We start from the raw sequence: 22,901 nt of genomic DNA on the forward strand, positions 1-22,901 counted from the left end.
AATATGAGGGACTAGACTCGTAATAAATACAATTACTAAAGAGAGTTGTGGGTGAACATGCGGTTTATGCTCCCAGTGAAGAATTTGTCAAAGAAAGACCTTTGTATACTGACACCGTTGCTTTGAACAGTTCCATAGATCAAAGAATAGTTGGTAATGTACATGACTGCTTTCGGAGTGTATAAACTGGTCAAGTATTGTGATATTATTCATTGTTTGTCGTAAATACCTACCAGGTCAATTTAGCTAGAGCGGAGATGTAAAAACAAAAAAAGAAAAGAAAATACTGCCGAAACAAACAGGGGAGCACAACATCAACCATCACGAGAATGACTCGTACCTATCAGACGCAATCTAGCTAGAGATGGGTTGTAAAAATGAGAGCGAGAACAACGCCGTAACAGAGGAAGGAGCAAGATATCAATCATCATGAGTATGACTCGCATATCAAGCGGCATTATGATCTCGAGAACATGGTCAATGGTGGTTATCCTTGGAAGGGGTGGCATCTCGCAATAGAAAGGAGCGGCAAATGGTTATCCAGTTACCCAGGAGCATGCGACCAAAGTCCACGGGGTAGTCTCCGAATGTCTTGTAACCGGTATAGTTATGATGCAAGTTGGGCCTGGCAGTTACCATGATCCACTCTATGGACTTGTACATGAAAGTCCACAGGGCATTGATAAACAGGTTGACAAAAGGCACGACCACCGCCAAGACAAAGAGGAGAGTCAGGATGGACCATCGGTTCTCGAAGCTCCAAATCGTGTCTGACCAGACCTGCGCAAACCTCCAGACTGACTCCGGCCACCAGTGGTGTACTATAGAGGAAGAGCCCTCCATGAACGAGTCCCCGGATAGGAAACGTGAGAGGTGCAGAGTGCACAGTGGCCGCAGGAGTTGATACATGGGGTACAAGACGTGGTAGGCTGCGCGAATCTGGATTGCAGCTGAAATGGTGATTAACACACAAGAAATGACCCAGAGATCGCGATGGAATTTGTTGTTCCAGTTTAGCCACCTCTTTTTGCTCTCAAGATTCAGGAAGTATTCGTGTGTATGTACATAGATGTCGAGAAACGAGCCCACGGCAAGGAGGCAAGCACTTAGGAACAGCTCCAGCGGAATGCGCTGGATCATATTTGATGCCCACTGCGAGGCACTGCTGTCGTAGTTATCTCCCCCTGCCAGGTACGGTGAGAGGTACTCACGCTTGAGCGCCACGGCCGGGAGACCAGCGTTTCCAATCCAGTAGTTGAACCTCCTAAGAGCGACGAACTCGACATGAATCTGGAAAGACTTGATTAGAAAACAGATGGCCTGGAGGCCCGGGTTATCCGGGTCGCCCTCATCCTCGTCCGGATCGATCGGATGGTGGACTGCCGCCCAGAACCTTCGCCGTAGATCCATCCAGCCAGCAACACACTTGCGGTATACTTTGGCGCGGCATAGTCGTAAATCGGCGTGGATCTTCTGGGCCGCAGAGGCCCACAGGAACGTCATGACCAAACTGGAGACTAGCTCTGGCTTTGTCCCCGTGTTGTATTTGATGATGCATGCAACTAGGTGGGCCAAGACGAACGGCGTCAAAAAAGATAAAAGCGGCAAGGTTGAATTCCGACATTGTTACCGTTGTTGGCAATGCGTATTAGCTTGAATAGCTTGTGCTGGGTCCAAGTATAGACTCCTCTTAATCTAACCCCTTTTGCCCACATTATATATATCACCCATCCATGATGTCACACCGTTATTGTTTGCGAGAGTAATTAGCATGACCACTGTTACTCTTGAAAATCACTTTTTTTTGTTTGGTCAACATGGGTTGAGTCCAGCTAGGACTGCCGAAACGTCCCCCTGTCTGCATCTCATTGTTGCAAATCCGTGACTTGAACAGGGCCTTTATTCCATGGTAGGACAAAGGCCGTTATTAATGCTTTCAGTCTTCCATTTGGACTTCGATGCCCCGAGTTCAACTCAATTCCACCGATCTTGAGAACCCCACGAGACCCTTCTCAGATCCTAAACCCTAATAGTTCGCAAGTCCCAACATGAGCCAAATAAATCACTTGCAAGCTGTACTCCAGCTGCTAAAGTTTGATCGAGTAGCAAAGAGACACCCAAACTATCAGCTGGTCACAGAAAACGACATCAAGATCGCCAGGGATATTGCCCGGCGAAACGGGCTCGTGTTCCCTAGCAACCAGCTCGTCGACATCCGAGAACTGGTAGACGGGCGCGCGAGCGAGCAGAAGGTCCACGAGCTGCCGGAGGCTATACGGAGCACCGCTAGCGATGACTTCCTCACTCCCAAGCGCGAACTGAGGGACGAGCAGAGCGCTGTGCTGGAGGTGCGCACCCCCTTGGTTCGCCGGGAGACAGTAACTCGCCCGAGCACCACCAAAACAGTGCCCAAGGACATCGCCGCTCGACCATTGACGGAATACAAATGGTTTCCCACGGCCGTCGCCATCGCCGTGATCGTATTGGTCTTTAGCGCGCTGCAGTATGCCACATCTAAATCAGAATTTGGGGTTTCTTCTCTGACGCCGGCCACCATATTCAAATCACCTCACACGGTCATAACCTACGAATCATCATCATCATCGTCGTCGTCGTCGTCGTCGTCATCGCCCCTGTTCCCGACCCCGCCGCGGAAGGCCCGCGTCCGCAAGCTGTCCGACGCCGACGTGGGCCGGGTGGTCGCGAGCCTGAAGCAGGCGACGCTGGCCTCGGCGCCGGACCTGAGTCGGTTCCGCAAGGAGTACCGTTTCTTCGTCACGGGCACGTCCGTGTCCGACGTGGTGGCGTGCCTGCGCGGACGCGGCGGCGGCGGCGGCGGCGGCGGCGGCGGCGGCGGGCCGGACGTTTCTCCCTACTTTAGGTTTTGCGTGCCGGACTTCGAGGAGATGATGGAGGGGGCGCCGGGGTGGCTGGGCTCGAGCTGGAGTGGCCGTGGGCGATCCAGTGTCTGGCCAGGACGACCTGCGCCAAGGTGGAAAAATGGAAGAAGTTTACCCCTGAGAGAGATATCTGGGAATGGTAAATTGGGTATTGGCGATTGCGTTCACCGCATATTCACGATAGAACCTAGAGTTCCGGGCTTTTTACTACTGCTATAACCGGATGAGACCCATATATTGTGTTGCGTTATCTGAGTGGGCGCAAGCAGAGGTTTGAGGACTTTGCATATTATAACAATTTACCTCGAGAGCTGAAGTCAAATAAAATCCAACCTGTCTATCGGTTTAAATTGTGTACATATATTGACTTTTTTTTTGGTTCTTTTGCTTTTCGACTCATACCAGCGCAGGCTAGTAGAAGCAAGTGACTTAAAACCGAGTAAACTTAACACATATCGATTTAAAAAGGAGGTATTATACCTTAATACCTTTTAAACTTTAAAATAATTTAAAATTTAAGACTTTTATAAATTAGTAAAACTTTTATAGCGGCTAACATATTAGAGAATACGAGGAAAAATAACTTTTCTCCGTCTTTTTTCTCTAATCGTAGTAACTTAAAAGCCTACGTATAAAGGTTTATCGTTAATCCTTTTCTCGTTTATTTAACCTAAGTCTTTTTATTAATATATATTAATCATTACATTCGTTTATTATACTTATTAATAATAATTACTTTAATTAACGTCGAGTATTTCGTAATTATTATAATAAGTTAATATTTAATAATTAATATAAAATTACTTATATTATTACCGAAAACTTTTAGCCGAAAGTTTAAAGTATTTATTAAAAGAAAATAAAGTAAATCTTAATATTTTTAACTCTTTTCGCTTTTTATAAAACGTATCGAATAAGTTATTATTTTTTATTTATAAAAATAATCGACGAAAACGATAAAAATTTTATTCGAAAATAATATAACGAACTCGAAAAATATTTTAACGATTTTAAAAATAGTAAAAAAGGTTAAAAAAGTTTATTTAATAATAAATATTAACGTGGTTTACTATTAAGTCGGTTATATTACTTCGCCGGTTATTAATTTAATTAATATTCCCTATTAAACTTAAATACGTTTTATTTTTATAATTATAATGCTTAATTTTTTATTAGTAAATAGGCTCGAATTAGTAATTTAAGCGACGCGAGACCCTATAAAACCTATTAGTTAAAGGGCTGCTACGAAGGCCTTTAACGTCCCATAATCGACGATTAGCGACCGACTGAACGGCCGAAGCTCACGACGCGAAATCCGATATCTATAGCTAAAATTAACGTTAATTAAAAAGGAGGTATTTCGAAATTATATAATTAACTTAAATACCTGAGGAATGTTTTTTAATATTGCTAGTATAGAAGATATAGCTAATCTTTTTACCGCGTCGCGCGACGGCGAGCGCGTTAATAAGTATTAGGTTAAGCGTTTTATTAACCGTAACCTAGACTTTAAAACTCGAATAAACCGTTAATATAATTATTAAAAAGCTTTTTACGAGGATACGAAAGGTATTTCCGCTAAGTTTACGTTAATTACGAATATAAAGGCTAAATACGATATTATTAACGAGGATATATATAATTTCGATAAAACCGGCTTTATAATAAGTATAATCGGGTTAACCCTCGTCGTAACACGCGCCGATCGGCGTAGGAAGGCGAAATCGGTTTAGTTTAATAATCGAGAATAAGTAATAGCTATTAAATATATTAATTTATAAGGCTAGTGTATTTCGCCGTTTTTAATCGTTTAAAGCTAATATTACCTTATAAACTAGTCCCGCGAAACCGATTTACTAGGCGACTAAGTAATTAAGCTAACTTTTAATAGTTAAATTAATAACGAAATAAGCTTAAACTAGATTAAGTACTTCGATAAATATACTAGATTATAAACGAAGGGTCGCTACCGCCTTTTAATTTTCGACGGCCACGAGAGCTATATTTCGGCCGAATTCGAGGTATATTACTAAGATAACGATATTATTATTATTAATATGCCTCTTTATTTATCGCACTTGTTTTAACCTTTCGATATAGCACTTTATTCGCTTTTAAAGCGTGCTTATTCGAAGTAAATCGAGCTATTTATTAAGGCCTTTATAAACTATATTATTAAGCTTAAGTTCTTTATTGTTTTTAAGGCCGCGTATTTTATTATTTTCACGGAAGTTAATATTAAATCTAGATTTAGCGTATTTAATTTAATACCTCATAATCTTAATAAAGTAATTAATAAGCTAAATATACGTCTCCGGATATTTACACTTAGCTCGTCGCGTTCGGGGACGGTTAGCACTTACGACCCTTAAACGCCGTTTAACCTTTAATAAATAACTAAGCACTTTTTTTATATTAAAAAAAAGGTGTTTATTTATTAAAAAAACTCCTTAACGCTAATTTTAAAACGGTAAACTAAATAACGAAAAATATATATATAATCGTGTATAAAATAACCCTTATAAAGAATTAAATACGTATATTATAAAAGGTTAATTTAGCCCTTTTAAAACGCCGGAGAACTAAAAAGTCGCAAGTCCAGCTTAGAAAAGCCCTTACGATTGAGGAATCTCGAAGGCTGCAGGACGAAAAGGTAAAGGGAAGCGTCTAGCGACTAATAGAGGCGAAAATGGGGGTTCGTCGAAGAGGCGCGCGACGGGCGGCAGGCGCTGTGGGATCTGCGGCGAAACAGGCTACAATGCGCGAATATATAAAAAAGATATAGAATTAAGCGAGGAATCGAATAGCGAATAGTTTTAATTAATTTTAAGCGTTGTGGTTAAATTAATTTATATAAAGGGTCGAGAAATAAAAAGAGTAACCGGCGAAGTAATATAACCGACTCAGTGGTAAACCACGTTATAAAGATAATTAAGTAAAAGAGTTAATAAAAAGATTCGAAAAAGCGGACAAGAAGGCCGAGGGGTAAGCTTAAAAGCATAAACCTAGACGGAAAAGGGGGTGGGAAGCGTAGGAAAGGGGGCGCAGAGAAGGCCGGCTACATTGATAGACTCTGTTAGTCCAAAACACAATATACACCAAAAGATTTAACTCAAAATAGATGTAGTTTAACCTCATGCTTAGGAGGAGTGTACATATATTGTCGATCTTACATGTATCAACTTGATCAAACGATTGTTTACTTTCAGAGTCCGAATAAGAAATGGGATCGGTCCAGTGGAGGTTCCTGAGCACAAAGCTTACTTACCGAGAGTTGGCGGATGAGGAAGCAAATGTTACCGCGGGTAATTTCGCCAAATCCATCAGCCGAAGGCGCGGTGACCGTCTTCAAGAACTGTTTTGGTGTGTCTGCTAACACTATGATGCGTAGTGAGAGACAGAGCTCCTGGCGAAGAGAGACGTAACCGGTTGGAGGGAAAGGTTGCAAAATGCGAGACTGAATAGGGCAATCATGAGCGTTGGAACGGCGCTCCGCATCTCAAAGCCTCAAGGTCTGCTCAACCAACCAGTCGGGTTCAGTAGCACCACAGTATCTGCTTCAATCCTGCCAATTCTTGCGACTGTGTTACTCGCCATGTAACCCTACGGCTATGGCCAAGCCCCCCTTGCATGTATCCGGCGAATGATATTCGGGTCGCGGTTCTGTTGGAACCCGTCCTTGCCGACATGCAACAGTCGAAAAATGAAAACCTTCATTTAATGATATAGGAATCCTTTTCTATAACTCAGTCCCGTCATCATGAGCGTATTTAAAGTGGTTTGTTTCCCACTGGCCCACTGCACTCATCTCATTCACTCAATCTCTAGTTGATCCCGGAAGCCGCCCAGTCAACATGCGCATCTCCCTTGCCGCTGTGATCGCCCTCTTGGCAACAGGAGTCACAGGTGCGCCAACAGTTGATGAAGGCAAAGATGCCGACGCCATCATGGACCAGATCCAGAGTGAAGCGATGGGGGCGCTCGTCAAGGCCGAAAAGAGCACGCCAAGGCGCCAAGGCAGCGAATGCTCTGTTGGCAATGCTCACATTCGCCGAGACTGGTAGGCCAAGACATCATATGACATAGTCCCAATGCTATCTGCTGATACTTGGTGTCTCGTAGGGAAAAGTTGGGCCAACAAGAGAAGCTTGACTACATCAGGGCCGTACAGTGCCTGGCAGATACGCCTCCCAAATTGACTCAGTACGGTTGGGCCAACAAGAATCGGTACGACGATTTCGTTGCTGTACATATCAACAAAACGTCGGTGATACATTCAACGGGTAACTTTTGACTTACCACCGCTATTTCGTTCATCTGTGGGAAAAGGCCTCCGCGATGAGTGCGGGTACACCGGGTATCAACCGTACTGGAACTGGTTCAAGTATACCGATGACCTTAGCAAGTCCCCAGTCTTTGACGGAAGTCCGACGAGTCTGGGGGTGACGGAGACTATTTTACCCATGATGGCAGCATGGGTGGTGGCAACACCATATATTTCCCTCCAGGAAAAGGTTGATGTGTTACATCAGGACCTCTCAAGTAAGCAACGCTCTTGTTCCAGACTTGCGACGGACGCTTAACTTTGAAACAGCTTAACCATCAACCTCGGCCCTATCACTCCTCGTATGGACGGTCTTTCCCCTGTCGGCAGCATATTTGAGTGGAACCCACGCTGCCTACGCCGCGACCTCACGATGGCCGCCTCCCGCAACCTGAACGCCGAGAATCTTCTCAACCTCACCGTCGGCCACGCGTCTCATAACGTTCAGCTCTTTCAAGACGAGCTTCAGGGCACCCGTCCAGACCCGCCCTTTCTAGGCATGCATGGAAGCGGCCACTTCTCAATGGGCGCCGACGGCACAGATATCTACGCTTCTATCAACGACCCTGCGTTCTGGCTCCATCACGCTATGCTGGATCGTGTCTACTGGGCCTGGCAGGCCTTGCATCCAGCGAAGAAGGGCAAGATCGCCGGCGGGACGGTGATGCGCGAGCCCGACTCGCCGCCAGCGGAGCTCAGTGACCTGCTGGATGTCATGGGTTTGGATAACAACAAGCCGATTGAGGACTTGCTGGATACATTGGGCGGAACACCATTGTGTTATATCTATGGATAGCTGTCCATCGTGGTGGTTTCTTTGTGTGGTCTTTGCAATGGATCGTGGCAAATATGATGATAGTAGAGGTGACTGGTATGACTAGAAGCGATATAAAGAAAAGAAAAATAGAAAGCGTCACTTCATGAAGTGTTATCTCTCTAGTGGGAAACACTACTGAGTAAAAGACGGTGAGGAAGGCGAAAGGACGACGAAGCCACAACCCCGTTATTCAGGGGTACTCGAACGCGGCCTGTGCCATTCCTGTGGCTGTTGGGCGCACAGCCACCCCGAACCCCTCAACATTTGTCGCCAAATATTGTCTGTAGGCTCGAAAGACGCAAGCAGCGAATACTTGAAAATGTGCCCAAATTCATTTAAAGAAGACACGATCATGCTTCTGGATTGAACGTTGTAACGATTGAGTGGCCAATTATGCTGCTCATTTGCTGGGCGCCGACGCTTGAAGGTACCCCTCAATCTCAGCACCCTGCTCGACTGCATTGCTGCTGGCACTTCCTTGCACCGACGCATGTGACGCGATGCGGGAGCTAACGAGGGGTGGTAATCAATCACCTTCCGCATGCGGTCAATTCTGGCCAGGGATGTTGATATCTAGATTCCGTTTCTTATCAACCTTCTGGTCGACGTCGAAGGCCACGCAGACAACAACCACTTTAATAGCCCATGAGAACGTTCTTCACGAGAAACGATATTTGCCTACGTAGCTACTCTGCTTGGAATGGCATCGGCGATCATTACCATGAACGGACATGCTTCCTATTGATTGATCGATTGCAGTGTCGAGCCATTGCCGGCAGCAAAGCTCATATGGGCGGTTAAAAACGACCGGATCAACAGCTACCCGAATCGCTTCGTGCGGGGGCCATCCAATAGGACTACATGCAGTCAGCAAATTATCTAGGTATCCGATCTTAGCCTAACTGCGTCTCTGTACTTTGCTTGTCTGCACCTAATGCTGCGGCAGCTGCAACTTGACTCGTGGCAAGAGAGGAAGAGAGGTTGGAGAAACGAAGCAAAAACACGAGCTCGCTAATAAGCACTTCAATAAAGGCAAAAGTGAAAACGAAATGGCGTCCCAGCCCCTGGTATAAAGCCCCGGAACCTCTCCAGATCTTGGCATTCTCCATCCTGATCGCCCAAAAAGCTTGTTTCGACCACGACAGCACCTACCCGCCACCTCGATCATCAAGAGCCATGTCTTGGCTTGCTTGGCTTCCCACCAGTCTGTTGACCCTCTCGCAAACACCTCGCCTGGTATTCGCCCTTGCCTGGGCCCATAATTGGACGGTACCAGGCGTGACGACACCCTGGCTCTCCAGGCATCCCTCGACTTGGCCCCCCATGGCAGCATATCCCAGTGCCCAATGCATGATTAGCAATCCTTGGCAGCCCTTTCACCATCAGAATTCTCAATGTGTCTTTGCAAATCCCGGTGTTCTCTGAGGACGAGTTCTATGTGGAGGATCCGACTGACCAGTGTCCTGTTAATCCCATGACGGTTCCACCTTCCTCAGAATGAATGGTCCAAAGGCACGAAGTGCAACGTGATAGCAATGCCTACCCAGCTCAGCCGGATCCCCGTTCTACAATGTTGCGTTTACGTGTATGTGCTTGCCTATTCTGAACTGGCGTCGGAAGGGATGCGCGCGACATGTGAGGCCCCGGAGCCTGCCCAAACCGCGTGGTAGTGGTGGGCAATCATTGACTGCCGAGCCTTATGCTGATAACGGCTATTCCAGAGGACGATATCCAACCCCCAATATCGAACACCTCGCATGATTGATTGGCTGCCAAGGCTTCGACTCCCGGTAGATGGGATCTGTACTGCATCCATCTATCAGCCTACCACCCCCGAACAATCACTTCTTCGCCATTGGAATCAGGCGCATGCCCTAATGCAACTGGTCGGTCTTTTTTCTACACTATCCTTCAAAAAGGGAAGGTGACTATTTGCGCGCATCTGCACCTACTCAGAAAATTTGATTCGTAATCCGATCTTTTCTTCACTGTTGGTTCAGGTTACTGCCATCTGAATAAACACACCTCGGCTCGTATAAGAGAAAAAGCCTGCATCCAGTCTGACCTTCCTCGTTTCTGGCCATTCAACCCAATTTCGATTGAAGGTTCTCACTGCCCATCTCAACACTACCTCGTCGTCACCACTTGTCCCCCGTCATCATGAGATTCATCACCACCCTCACCGCGCTCCTCAGCGCCCTCACCCACCTCGTCCTCGCCGCCCCTCTCACCGAGCAACGCCGCGCCCGCCTCGCCGCCAAGCGCGCCGCCGCCACCCCGCGCATCCTCGGCTCGCACCCGCTGATCCCCGCCGACGGCATCAACGCCTCGTCCAACGGCAACAACAGCCACGTCCAGTACAGCAGCAACTGGGCCGGCGCGGTCCTCATCGGCAGCGGCTACACGACCGTGACGGGCACCATCGTCGTCCCGATGCCCAAGGCGGGCTCGGGCGCGGGCGGCAAAGCGTCCTCGGCGTCGGCGTGGGTCGGCATCGATGGCGATACGTGCTCGACCTCGATCCTGCAGACGGGCATCGACTTCACGTACACGAATGGGCAGGTTTCGTATGACGCTTGGTATGTACACACTATGTCTATTTCTCTCATTTCTGTGGGGTTTGAACCAAAGCTAGTTGACTAACATGTTGAGCGGCAGGTACGAGTGGTTCCCCGACTACGCCTACAACTTCGACGGCATCTCGATCAAAGCGGGCGACACCGTAACCATGACCGTCACCGCGAACAGCAAGACGGGCGGCACGGCGGTGATCGAGAACCAGTCGACGGGCAAGACGGCGACGCACACCTTCTCGGCGCAGTCGGCGGCGCTGTGCGAGACCAACGCGGAGTGGATCGTCGAGGACTTCGAGTCGGGCGGCAGCCTCGTGCCGTTCGCCAACTTCGGCACCGTCACCTTCACGGGCGCGTCGGCGCGGAGCGGCGGCGGGACCGTGGGCGTCAACGGGGCGACGATTATCGATATCCAGCAGGGGAGTAAGGTGTTGACGGACTGCGGGACGTCGGGGTCGTCGTCGGTGTACTGCCGGTACATTGGTTAAGGGAGGGAGTGTGCTTACCCGTCGGTATCCAGCGTTGGGAGCAGACTTGGTTGCACATCAATCTCAGGGTTGACGAGGAACATGCCGGTGAGATGATACAAGTGGAAGTAGACGGACGTAGCATCTAGCGTTGATCTTATCTTTCGACAGTTGTGATTTCAAGATCAATCAAATTCATGCACTCTTGCCTACGACGGGTTTTTTTATTTTACTTTATTGTTAAGTAGTGACCTAGAGAAATGTATCGAAAGTGAAAGAAAATGAGCGTATGGTATCCAAATAGCGAATGTGACTGGGTAAGTAAGAAATCCCCAAATCCTTCTTACTTCCTTCCCCCAACCCCCTAAACGCCAACACCGACGACTACATATGCGCAGGACGGTATGGTACCGGCAAGTGGGTCAGTCCACCGTCGGCGGCATGTTTCAACTCATCAGCAGCACTTCCTATGGTCGGTCCAGAGAAGAAAGCACCGCATGGCCAAGCGAGTGTCCAGAGTTTCTATTCTCAGCATCCCTGTTTATTAAAAAGTCGCCAGTCAGCCATATGTTCTCTTCGGTGATGAATAAAGCTAGCAGCAGCAGTGCAGCGGCTCTCAGCACTTGGGTGGCGAGCCACCTACAGTACCATATTTATTTTTCAACGTACAGGGAAGGAAGCCTAGGCGGGCGGGCGAACGTAGCCGCAGGAACGGCAGGCGGTTCTCCGTTGTTCTCGGCGGCGGCGGGACCGGCGGTAGTGGTAGCGGGAGCGGGAGCAGCAGGCGTGTTATAGTTAGCCAGGACGCCGACATTCTCACTCAGCGTGGCCTCGCCCTCGCTGCCGCTGCCGTTGTCATTGGCGGCGCCGTCCTCCATCTGGCGCGCGGCGTCGAAGGGGCTCACGGAGGGGGCCGAGGGGGCGGCCGAGGTGCCGTAGAAGCTGGAGGCGGCGGGGGTGGCGGGGGTAGCGACGACGGTGACGCCGCCGGCCGCGGCGGCGGCGGCCTGGCCCTGGCCCTTCTCGGAGAGCTGCTGCTGCTGCTGGCCCTCCTCGTCATTGTTGCCCTTGCCCTTGGAGAAGAGGCCGCGGACCTTGTCCTTGCAGCGGTATAACTTGTTCGCGACGGCGTTGAGGACCGGCTTGTCCCAGGGCATCGGGAACCAGGAGAACTTTTTGCGCCGAAAGTCGCGGAACACGACGACGGCCGCGAAGAGGCCGAAGGCGCCGAGGAAGCAGATGGCCCACTTCATGGACCGCCCGTCATACTCCCACTGGTTGATCTTGTAATTGGGGTCGACGGTGGTGGTGGCGTTGGCGCTGGCGGCGGCGTCGCCGTTGTCCACCCGCGAGAGAGTAGGGGTCGTCGGGGCGGTGGTGGTGGTGATGTTCGGGTAGAGCGTGAACATCATCTTCAGGGCCGATGGTGGGCGGTTGTGGTCGATCGGCTCAACACGACCGCCGGGGCACAGGCGGTGGTCCTGGTGTTCGGGATCCTTGCAGAAGGGCGGGATGAGGGCCTGTTCCTCCATCTCTCCCTCCTCCGTGCCCTCGGCGGCTACCTCCTGGGTTTCGCCATGGCGGGTGCCGTTGTTGCGCAGACGGGCGTGATCAAAGGGGCAACTGGGGTCGGGCTTGCCGTCGGGATCGCCACAGTGAGGCGGGATAAAGCGCCGCTCCACGACCACGGCTTCCCCGGACGACACGGCAGCAGGAGGGGCCGTCTCCTCGTGGTTAGGAGGAGAGTCAGCAGCAGCAGCAGCTGGGGCAGGGTGAGAGTTCAGGCAAAGGTCCCCCAGGCTAATCTTGCAGTCGGGGTCTTCAGGGTACATGAGCAGTCCGTCCTTCTCCTCGGCGACGCTTTCCTCCTCGGGCTGCATAGTAGCAATAGCAGCAGCTGGGGTAATGTGAAAGTCCACGCAAAGGTTTCCCAGGCAAATTTTTTCTCGCTTGCCCTTGTGCTGGCCGCGAGGATCAATGGGAGGCATGGTTGGTTGTTCCTTTTTTTGGCTTGTCTTGCCTTGTCCTGTCTTGATTCTGTCGTTGTCTGCGGAGGGAGGTTACGTTGTTGGCCGCGAACCTGTAGGCCGTTGGGGAGACTAGCGCGAGGTTGCTGCTTCGTCCTGCGAGAAGAGGAGGGAGAGAGAAAGGACCTGGCGGACTGTATGGGAGAAGATATAAGCGACGGGGAGAACTAGTAGATGAGAGGGAGAAAATAAATTAAACTTAGGGCAGAGAAACTTGTCCTGTAATATACCGATGTGGAAGGCCATCGGAGAAAGGAGAGCTCTTTTTTCTTCTCCATCATTTTGTTCACTCCCCTCCATAGAGTTCAGTGCGCTTGGGTGGTTGAATTTGGCTGGGGACGAGGGAGATTCAAACTCAAACCACCGTTACTTAAGTGTATACATACTCACCTGGCCCATCTCCATGGCAGGACGTATCGGCGGTGCCATGTGCGGATACCACCCGCGCTTGGTTTCGCTATCCATGTTTCGGCGAAGGTGACTTCAGGAGCCAATGCTAGACAAGCTTTGACAGAACTCACGATGTTCCCACTACGTCCTCTGCCTCCGACATGCGTTGACTGCGGAACGTACCAAGTACGCTCGAGGGTTTATCCATCTGGCCTACGCACTAGAAGCAATTAGGGGCCAGAATCGATGCGGACTTGATAAGGGCTAACAAAAACCAGCTCACCATGCTTAACTCTATCGCAAGCCTTCCCCAAAGGTGCGCATATTCCTTTCGAGAAAGTCCGGGGTAGCCGCTGCGCAGTACCCTAATCTTCATCTTTTCACAGCGGGATAATGAACAGTGTGGGCCATAGGGCTGAGTCTTAGCAAAGGTTTTAAGTGATGGACTGCCCAATCATTAATTCTATGTAACTCTATTCGAGTCACCAAATCCAGCTTCAACGTCTTGAAAAATGTGTGTCCTCTTTTCCATGTCTCCCCTAGAATTTATATCGGCATCGTTGAGAAAGACGAGATGCTTACCCTCGGCAGGTAAAGGGGTTATTAGAACACCCCTCGCCCAGGTTGCACTGAGTAGATCGAGGCGTTGATGGCCGAACGTCTCAATCCACCTCGTCATCATTGCTGTCGCCCTTGGTATCCTTACCAGTGTCCAGCCCCTCCAGCTTCTTCCGCGCCTCCTCCAGCGCCACTTCGTCCTCCGGCTCGTCCGCCGCCTTGCTGGGCTCGGCAGGAGCCTCCCCTGTTTGATGCGACGTATGACTCGCTAACGCCTCGGGCTTCAGCGACCCGTCCTCGTTCACATCCTCCTTGAGGTAGAGCGTGAAGAGCACCACCAGATAGGTATCGCCGGTGGATTTGTTCCGGAGTACATATCTAAGGCGATGTGAGCGTTTCGGATTGGACCTGGGAGGAAAGTTGAGTTGAGAATGACGAGTTCCAAAAATATCAAAACGTAAGTGTTTTTCGGGAAGGGGTATACCACACTCACCTCAGGCCCTGCCCATCCCAGTACTTCATGATGGGCAGAGTGAAACCTGGCAGCTTCAGGCTGAAGTCGCCAAAGTCCAAATAGGGATTGTAAAAGTCGACACCGTAGGTCTTGCCGTGCTCAAACACCCACTTCTCCTTGCTGTCGGCCCGGAGCGCCCACTTCATGCGCTGTTTCGCGCCGTCGGGGGCGCCGATGACCTTTCGCGCGGCCAGACCCTCCTCGTCGCCGCCTTCATCGAACCAAAGCCCGCCCTTCTCGGGATCGTTCTCGCCTTGGCCTACATGCACGCTGTTGAAGGAGGAGAGCGCATGGCCGTACAGGTAGGGCTCGTCGGCATAAGCGTCGCCATCCAGACCAGGATCGATCCACCATTTCACAATACCCATGGCCGTGTTGAATCCCGGCGGCAAGCGGTCTCGGATAGGATGATCAAAGTCGTTGCCCCACTGAAGATCAGCAGCCGAGATGCCGTTTGGAGGTTGCTTGGCGGCATCCTCGTCGTCCTCTTCATCGTCTTCCTCCTCCGAGGACGTCTCTGCAGCACTGGAGGCGGCCGGCTTCTTGGGGGTGAAGCGGAACGATATACTGTACTGGTCCTTGTTGTAGTCATGAGGCGGCTGTGAGAAGTAGGTAGACGTAGTCGGCGAGTTCCTGGGCAGGCCGCGGTAGTTTTGCACCCGCACGTTGAGCTCGACGTCCATGAAGTCGTTGGAGACCTTCAGCGGCACGGGCGAGTTGACAGGGACCACTTCGTGGGTGTCGACATCGTAGCTCGAGCCTGCCGTCACCCGCAGGATGTACTTCTCTGCGGCCATTTCTGAGAAGCGACAAGTAGAAAAGCCGGCGGACGTGAGGTCGCGGGAGGTCGGCAAGTGAGTGTTACCGTACGCAAGCACTTGCTGTGGAGCGATGGAGGGCTGGGCAGTTGAGTAAGCGTGGAGGGATCAGCGACCCGGAGAAGATCTATGGGGGATCTAAGCTTAAAAGCAAGTTGCCGGGGGAACTGCTGTCGGGTTTCAGTGCCTGGAACAGGAGAGGTCTCAAGCAATGAGGTCTTTTGCTGAACACGAGCGATGAGCCGTCCGGAGTGAAGAATAAGAGGTCTTCCAGACAGGAGAACAATCTAGAATATATTTAAAGATGCGACCAAGAAATGGCAGAACAGGGATGAGGGGAGATGAGATGGTACCAGCGAGCTGGTTCCTGGGGGTAGGAAGGATTCCGCGGTTATTAGTACGTACAAAGACGAAAAAAAAGGGTCTTCATCCTTCTCGTCTCCTTCTTTGATGACGTCGAAATTTGCAAGCTCGGACCACCACCAAACGTGGGAAATGGTGGCCCGCTTTCGCTTCCGTCCTCAAGCCTCAACCACCAAGCACCATGACAGGCACATAATCTTAGCCGCGATTGCCTATCATTATCATCTAGTCGGTGCCCTTTCATGTGAGCATGTGACACCAGTCAGCAACTAATGAAGACTTATCGGAAGTGCGACAGTTCAGTCAGACGGTGCTGACATTGAAGTAGCGTAGCATGAACCGGAAAAGAAACAGAACAGTTCGACCCCGCCAACCCACCATCAGGGCTCTCAAAGATTGCGGGGGGACTCTTTCTTACTGGCTCCCAAGTACTGCGACATTGAGACTCTTCTACACAATGAGTGCTATGCATCTAAGCGATCTTTCTCTGTCACCACCAAAACCCTTTTTGCAACACAATCTTCGAGTTCATTAGTATGTACCTATGTAGGTAAGTATGTCCTTTTGATGATACAGAGCTGAGATTTGTCCAGCCAGTGTATTTATTGGTCCTAATTGGCCCAAGCTATTGTTCCACAGTGAGACATTGTGTACCAGCACAAGAGTCACGACACAAGTTATGTAGTATTGGTCGCGCGCTAAGCTCCCTTTCACGGTTTGAGAAAGCTGTCGACATCAACGCGCTCAAAGAAGCTGATGTGTCCGAAATCCACCCAGAACTGCGCCAGCCGATTGTGCGAGATCAGAATGAGCTGGGATTCCATGTATTTATCTAAGCATCGTTGTCAGTAGTCAGCTTTGATGGGCTCGCTTATCGGATTTCACCCGCATATCAGCGTTATCGCAGTAAAGAGAGGGCAACTCACCATTGTAGAATCCGGTATGCGCTATGTGACCTGTACTCTGAACAACCCGCGCGCCTTCGAACGGATGCTCCTGGGCGATATCCACGAAGCCCGCTTCGCCCAGGTCCTTGGCAATGAAGGTGTACTCGCCCCGCGGCACATTGGGGTCGCCGGTTAGCTTGATAGCTTCCAGCCGACCCTTATATACCCTCTCTTTCAAGAACCGCTCCTCGTACTGTGCATCTGTTTCTCCCTCAATGCGCTCCAGTGGTGTATTGGTCTCTTCCTCGTCGGGCTGGTTGAGCAGTAGGAACTCGCAGCCGTGCCCGCTGTAGTCCCCGACCCAGATGCCGCGCCACGGCCTCTCCTTGGTCGGCGTGTAGAGTGCAGGGTCTATGGTGGAGTAGGTCACCAGTTCTTCGCCCAGGTGAACCCCCAACGTTGGCGGTCCCATTTCCATCCACTGCCGCAAGCGGAAGCACTGCTCAGAGATTTCGGAGCGGGCGCTCGGCTTCCATATTGAAGGCGACGAGCGACACGGGCGGTACGTCTGGATCGGCATGATCCCCGATGCCTGCCCGTGGACGCGGCGCGACGCGGGGATGGTGGGCGGGGGCCAGACGAAGCCGTACGGCCAGTCCTCTACCATGACGTCGCGCAGCATGTCCTCGGTGAGATCCTTGGCGAGGATGATGTTACTCAGCCGCGGGTCCGAGCCGTGGTTCATGTGCATCTGCTGTTCCGAAAAGAACTGGTGTTTTGGGGCGAACGAGCTGGACCCGGACTCGCTGCGCACCAGGTTGACTCGGCCCAAGGGGCTGAACTTGATGACGGGTTTGTCGCGGTGCAGCCGCACCTTGGGGTCGAAGTGGTGGATGAAAACGTCGGAATCGGCGATCCATGCCTCGTTATCATCCTTGTTGCTGATGGCGATGATCTGGTACCCCTCGATGACGCCGCGCCGCTGGTCGTATTGGACCACGATCATCTGACCAGGCAGACCGCGGTCGGAGAACCAAACCTTGTTTCGGGGGATGAACCAGTAGGGGTCATGGCATATATAAAGCTCACGGAATGATTCGAAGGGATATGGCGATGTGATCGTATTGCCTGGGACATTTGCTTGGACATGCCTTTGCCAGTGCACGTCAGTGTCGGCGTGCTGGTGGAACTTCCGGCACACCTGCGTGGCCACCGCCAGCTCCACCGGCGAGAGGTAACTCAGGATTGCATCGATGAGCTCTGGCGGTAACTGCAACACATCGCCACTTCCAGGATTTGACTCGGGAGCCAGCACGGCGTCAGGCATGGTAGGTTCCTGGGTGGCAACGTCGTCGAGGGCGCTATTGTGGTTGTTTGCGGGGTAGCGCAGGCCGTTGTCTGATGCATCTTTCACAGCCGAGACGCTGTCCTCGTACTCCGGGTTGATGCCTGCATACCTGGATCCAGTGATGAGACCTCGGCGGCCTGCATTTGCGTCCGTTGTGTCCGTTGCTGTTGACATGGCGCCTCGTTTGCAGCGATGCACTCACTTCACGGCTTGATGGTGGCCAAGGAGCGGATTTGCGGAGAAAACTCCCAGATTCCTCAACGGGCGAAAGAAGACTGCCCGCCAGAGAAAACCGAGTTATTCAGGCTGACATGGATGCATCGGATCATTAACACACGGTAATAAGGGGTGTACCGAGATGCGCCTGCTTGGGGAGAAAAGGGATAAGCCAGACCGCAGTGACGAATCGAAGTCGAGTTGGATGGTCTCAATCGGGCTCAGCGTTGGTCCGAAAGCGGATCCCCGTGGATTTGCTGGCTGGAAAGCGATACGCTGGCGGCCAAAAGTGGTGGCGTCAATGTCGATGGACTTCCCCAGGTAATCGATCGAATTGGATGTCAGCCAGACTTGATGAGAGTAGTGATGACAACAGCTTAATCAGTTGTGTTCTTGAGATGTGGCAAGATGACAAAATGAAACATGTTCGACCGCAGCTCTTCAGTCGGGAAGACATGCACAGCTTTATTGTTTACTTTTAGTGTAGAGCTTGGGAGCTGGTAGCCAAAGCCCCCGCCTACCTACGTACATGCAGTACAGTACCGAAGGGGTCAACATCTCCAGCCAGTTGCCAGCCAAGCCCACTGAAGTCTGGACTCTTTTGCTAGGAGCTTTGCTGCTGGGCTTGGTTGGAGATCGGTAGCGAGGTTCCACATGCGTTACGGAGATCGCGGGGAGCCACTAGACGCCCGTCAGGGCAGGTGGAATGCGCTGTCCGTGGCTGCGATTCACGATGCTTGAACGGTATCTTCTTGGGGCTCGGCCGATGGTCTCTATTGGATCCTGATCAAGAAGCTCTTTATCGTGGATTCTTCCTTATCACGTAGCTGCTGCAGTGTGAATCAAACCTCGGTCGGTGGTCAGCGTCCAGGAAATAAGCCCAAACCTGGAGGGGCAGCCAAGGCTTGCGACGACCCGCCGAACTCGGTGCTTGAAGGGTGTCTCTTTTCGTGGCATTAGTCGAACACTGCTGACACGAATGAGACAGAACATCTTTATCTTCTAACCACCTACCTAAAGTGACGATGTTTAGATCTTGGGTTCTTATCAGCAGCTTTGACTCCTTGCTGATGAATGCTGGAATTGAGGGGTCTGGTGCCTAAGGTCAGTGTGGGCTTCGAATTGTTTTAGGCTCTCGATACATGGATGTCTGCTCGATATAGAAAGTCGACTAACGGGACATAGACTTTTCGCCTTTTCCTAGCTTCTGTCTTGAACTGTGAGTAGCTCGAATTGTGCACGGAGAAGCATGTACCACACATTGCACGCATCAGCGCAGTACAGTAAGGCTATCTCTGCTCTGGTAGCGACATTCCTCTTGGAGTACAGGCTGCGACGATTCATCCGCTACAAAAGGTCCTGTCGGCTTGGCGTGAAGACGCAAGCTTAGTGCACAATCCGGAGGTTGAGAAGGGGAAAGAGCATCGTGACCAGGCAAGGGCGATGTTTGCACCAGAATCAGAAGGTGGAAAGCAGCCTTACTCTGCATTGCATGCTTGGCTGAAACAGCGCACTCAGTGAGACAAAAATCCCCGACAGGCCGGGTGAATGGACCCTGATCGAATCTGGCCTGCATCTGAGCTATCAACACCGGCACCATTTACCTCCTCCCTTTTCCATACTGCCTCAGACATCTACACACATAGATACTGCTTTGCCCGACTACGCTATATGTATACCATATCATTCTCATATCCTTTTCAACATTGATTCTTCGGTGCATACAAAGGCTGCCTGCGTACTTGGAAGATGATGTTGGTCCTGGACGAGGTCCAGACGCATGCTGCGAGCACAGACCACAACATGACGTGGACACGTTCTGCCACAGCGCTTCTGGCAGCTTTTCACAGCGCTAATCACTCGTTCTTTTGGTGCCCGAACCTGCAATAGCGGCCATGCCTTCAGCATACCTACCTGACTGCAAAAACTCACCGCGATGTCATGCACAAAGCCTAACATAGCTGGGAAACAAGAGCGGCGGCATTAAAATCTCAATTTTCTGTACTGTTGTCAATGAATGCTTCATTTATACCTAATTTGTTCTATTCAAGACCACGATTATCTGCATTGACTCATGTTTGCCCACTAACGAAATCGTTCTATCGAATTTCTTATCCGCTGGTGCATTTCTATCGGTCTCTCCAGCTTCCACTATTTTCCCGTGGGGTATTACAGCTTTCAATTGGGGACGACCCTCCCAACCCCCAAGATCCATACTTACATCTCACCTACCCTCACAAAATGTCGATCTTCAGCCTACTACCCGACATCCTCCCGATGATCCTGCCCTCGGCCGTCCATGTCACCAAGGCCGAAGATCTCGAGGCCCAGCGGGCGACGAGCAGCCATCCCGGCATGGTCCGCCAGGGTGCCATTGTCGGCAAGAGCGACAAGATGTGTGCAACCGGTGAGTCGGATCGGCCCCCTATTCCAGCCTGGTGTCACAAGAAACCTATCCGCCTCTATTATTCCCTTGTGTCGCACTTCTTGTGGGTTTCGCGGCATTCAGAACTTGGCATGATACTTTGTGTTCGTTGCGCTAGATAATCTCTCTGTCTAGTCTTAACCGCAAAAGCGCGATGCGCCTCCGCCGTCCACCACCACGGCGAGCAAGGTAAGTGCAGGCGCGAAACCCCCATCCTCCTTACATTGGACGTGAATGTACGTAGACTCGAGCTGACTCCCAGGAAAGACACCATCATCTACGCCGCCTCCGGCACGGGCATCCTCATGACCAACCCGGGCAGCGAAGGAGACCTGGTCAAGCACGAGCTGTCGCCCGGGGACTTCGCCTTCGTCCCGCCCTGGACGGAGCACCAGGAAATCAACGACACGGACGAGGACCTCGTCTGGATCCTCATCCGCAACGGCCCGGAGCCTCTGGTCTTCTGGCTCACGGACTGGGGCGGTGACGAGGCGAAGAAATCTTCTACGGAAGAAGATGCGGAAGCACATGAATAATTCAATCTATAATTTTATCGCCTGCTAAAAAGTAAAATGACAGTTGTTTCTCTAATTCATCTCTTCTCTCCTCTTCAAGACCGACCGTGTCTTGCTTTCTTCATTTGGAGCAGTATCGATGAATCACCGCCTTGACTTTGTCGTAATGCTTCTGATCATCAAACACCTGCGCATGGTCCAATCCATCAAACCACAGGAGCTCGATCCCGTCCTTTTCGAGGTGATCATACCCTGCCTTCTTATGCATGTCATCAAGAGTATTGTCAGCCTCAGCGCGGTCCGGATCCCCAAGCCCCGGAAGCCAATCCTCGTTCTTTGCCAAGTATCGCGCCACGCTCAAGGTGTCGACAATAAGATCCCGCCCCACCAAGCACACAGCGACATTGCGCTGCCGCCTCTTGCGTCCTTCGCCTCCCCGGTGGGCAGCCCCATCGTTGCCGTTCATCTCAAACGCCCTGTCGTTATCCTTCGCAACCAGCTCCTCCTTCCAGATGATATTCTGCTTCCAGTGAAAGTGCCGTCCCAACGTGTGCGCCGTCCCCGGATCCGTGCTGGCAAAGTACCAGAGCTGCCACTCGTTGGCGCCCCGCGGCCGGCGCCGCGTGAAGTTGTACGCGACGTCGGGCATATGCAGCAGGATGGTCACCGGATCGACCAGGACGACCGAGTCGACCCGCGGGCCGAGCTCGCGCGAGTGCAGCATGTGCGTCGCCAGCGCCGACCCGTACGAGTGCGTGACGAGCACGAACTCACCCCAGCCGTGCGCGGCCAGCACGCGCGCCATCTCGTCCAGGAAGTCGAGCTTGCCCAGCGGCGCCGCGGTCAGCCGGAACGAGATGGGCATGATCTCGAGCGCGATGATGCCGACCTCGCCCTCGTCGTCGCCGGCTTCACCTTGGCTGTCGACGTGCTTGCCCAGGCTGGACAGGAACGAGGCGTACGTCCACAGTCCGACGCCGATGCCGTGCAGGAACACGATGGGCTTCTTGCCCTTGGCCGTGTGCGGGCGGTGCCAGTAGCTCAGCTCGCCCGAGGCCGACCTGTTGCGGGCGAAGAAGCTCTGCATCCGCGGCGGCAGGACCGAGGCGAACTTGGCGGCAGGTAGGGCGTGGTACTCGAACCCGTGCCATGCGAGCTGGACGTGCGTGCCGAGGTCAACGATCCAGATAAGTATGTACCAGATGAAGGAGCGGTACCGCGTCTCGATCGAGTCAAACGTCAACCTCAGGCTCTGCGCGCTGCCACGGCCGGGCTCCAGCTCATGGCCCAGGCGCTGCTCGATGATGTCGAGGTAGCCCGCGCACTCGGCCGCCTCGTCCGCGGACTCGGCGCCCGGGCGGCGGTCGAAGAAGGCCCAGAGGATGAAGTCGCGGACGTTGTCGCGGCGGATCTCGGCCGGGTCCGCGCCCAGGAACCACAGGCGCAGGTACCGGTCGAAGTCGGGCACGTTCTCGTCGCAGCGCAGGAACAGGGCGCGGCGGTCCTCGGGGGACAGCGGGGGCGGGTGGTCTGCCTCGTCCCACAGGCGCCGGTTGTAGGGGATCCAGAGGAAAAAGTAGTACAGTGCGTCCAGCACGACGTAGCCAAGGGCCACCTTACTCACGGGGTGGGCCAGCGCATCCCAGCCGCCGAGCGCCGCCGCCGCGGCCAGGCCGGCCAGGAGGATCAGGGTCCCGTATTGTAGGAGGACGATGCATAATCGGATGAAGAGCAGCTCGCGCAAGGAGGTTCCGAGCAT

General features: G+C 51.8%; 9 protein-coding genes across 9 annotated transcripts; 4 read left to right on the forward strand and 5 right to left on the reverse strand.

Annotated features, from left to right (window-relative positions):
- Positions 1–477: 477 nt before the first annotated feature.
- PG997_010162 (uncharacterized protein) lies at positions 478–1,503 on the reverse strand (the record flags this gene model as incomplete). The annotated part of the gene is made up of 1 exon (XM_066814477.1): positions 478–1,503. One exon carries the CDS (start codon positions 1,501–1,503, stop codon positions 478–480), a length of 1,026 nt encoding a protein of 341 aa, XP_066666439.1.
- A 545-nt stretch (positions 1,504–2,048) lies between these two features.
- On the forward strand, positions 2,049–3,119 carry PG997_010163 (uncharacterized protein; the record flags this gene model as incomplete). The annotated part of the gene is made up of 1 exon (XM_066814478.1): positions 2,049–3,119. One exon carries the CDS (start codon positions 2,049–2,051, stop codon positions 3,117–3,119), a length of 1,071 nt encoding a protein of 356 aa, XP_066666440.1.
- A 3,635-nt stretch (positions 3,120–6,754) lies between these two features.
- Positions 6,755–8,020, forward strand: PG997_010164 (uncharacterized protein; the record flags this gene model as incomplete). Its single annotated transcript, XM_066814479.1, has 3 exons — positions 6,755–6,960; positions 7,023–7,127; positions 7,495–8,020. The coding sequence occupies 3 exons, from the start codon at positions 6,755–6,757 to the stop codon at positions 8,018–8,020; spliced, it is 837 nt and encodes a 278-aa protein (XP_066666441.1).
- Positions 8,021–10,201: 2,181 nt separating this feature from the next.
- PG997_010165 (aspergillopepsin-2) lies at positions 10,202–11,102 on the forward strand (the record flags this gene model as incomplete). Its single annotated transcript, XM_066814480.1, has 2 exons — positions 10,202–10,620; positions 10,700–11,102. 2 exons carry the CDS (start codon positions 10,202–10,204, stop codon positions 11,100–11,102), a joined length of 822 nt encoding a protein of 273 aa, XP_066666442.1.
- A 632-nt stretch (positions 11,103–11,734) lies between these two features.
- PG997_010166 (uncharacterized protein) lies at positions 11,735–13,069 on the reverse strand (the record flags this gene model as incomplete). The annotated part of the gene is made up of 1 exon (XM_066814481.1): positions 11,735–13,069. The coding sequence occupies one exon, from the start codon at positions 13,067–13,069 to the stop codon at positions 11,735–11,737; it is 1,335 nt and encodes a 444-aa protein (XP_066666443.1).
- Positions 13,070–14,160: 1,091 nt separating this feature from the next.
- PG997_010167 (uncharacterized protein) lies at positions 14,161–15,367 on the reverse strand (the record flags this gene model as incomplete). Its single annotated transcript, XM_066814482.1, has 2 exons — positions 14,161–14,434; positions 14,550–15,367. The coding sequence occupies 2 exons, from the start codon at positions 15,365–15,367 to the stop codon at positions 14,161–14,163; spliced, it is 1,092 nt and encodes a 363-aa protein (XP_066666444.1).
- Positions 15,368–16,461: 1,094 nt separating this feature from the next.
- Positions 16,462–18,160, reverse strand: PG997_010168 (uncharacterized protein; the record flags this gene model as incomplete). Its single annotated transcript, XM_066814483.1, has 2 exons — positions 16,462–16,583; positions 16,678–18,160. 2 exons carry the CDS (start codon positions 18,158–18,160, stop codon positions 16,462–16,464), a joined length of 1,605 nt encoding a protein of 534 aa, XP_066666445.1.
- A 2,283-nt stretch (positions 18,161–20,443) lies between these two features.
- On the forward strand, positions 20,444–21,163 carry PG997_010169 (uncharacterized protein; the record flags this gene model as incomplete). Its single annotated transcript, XM_066814484.1, has 2 exons — positions 20,444–20,609; positions 20,895–21,163. The coding sequence occupies 2 exons, from the start codon at positions 20,444–20,446 to the stop codon at positions 21,161–21,163; spliced, it is 435 nt and encodes a 144-aa protein (XP_066666446.1).
- Positions 21,164–21,263: 100 nt separating this feature from the next.
- Positions 21,264–22,901, reverse strand: PG997_010170 (uncharacterized protein; the record flags this gene model as incomplete). Its single annotated transcript, XM_066814485.1, has 1 exon — positions 21,264–22,901. One exon carries the CDS (start codon positions 22,899–22,901, stop codon positions 21,264–21,266), a length of 1,638 nt encoding a protein of 545 aa, XP_066666447.1.

Source organism: Apiospora hydei, assembly GCF_038363865.1.
Source record: "Apiospora hydei strain CBS 114990 chromosome Unknown utg000007l_segment0_segment0, whole genome shotgun sequence".
NCBI classification, from domain to species: Eukaryota; Fungi; Ascomycota; class Sordariomycetes; order Amphisphaeriales; family Apiosporaceae; genus Apiospora; species Apiospora hydei.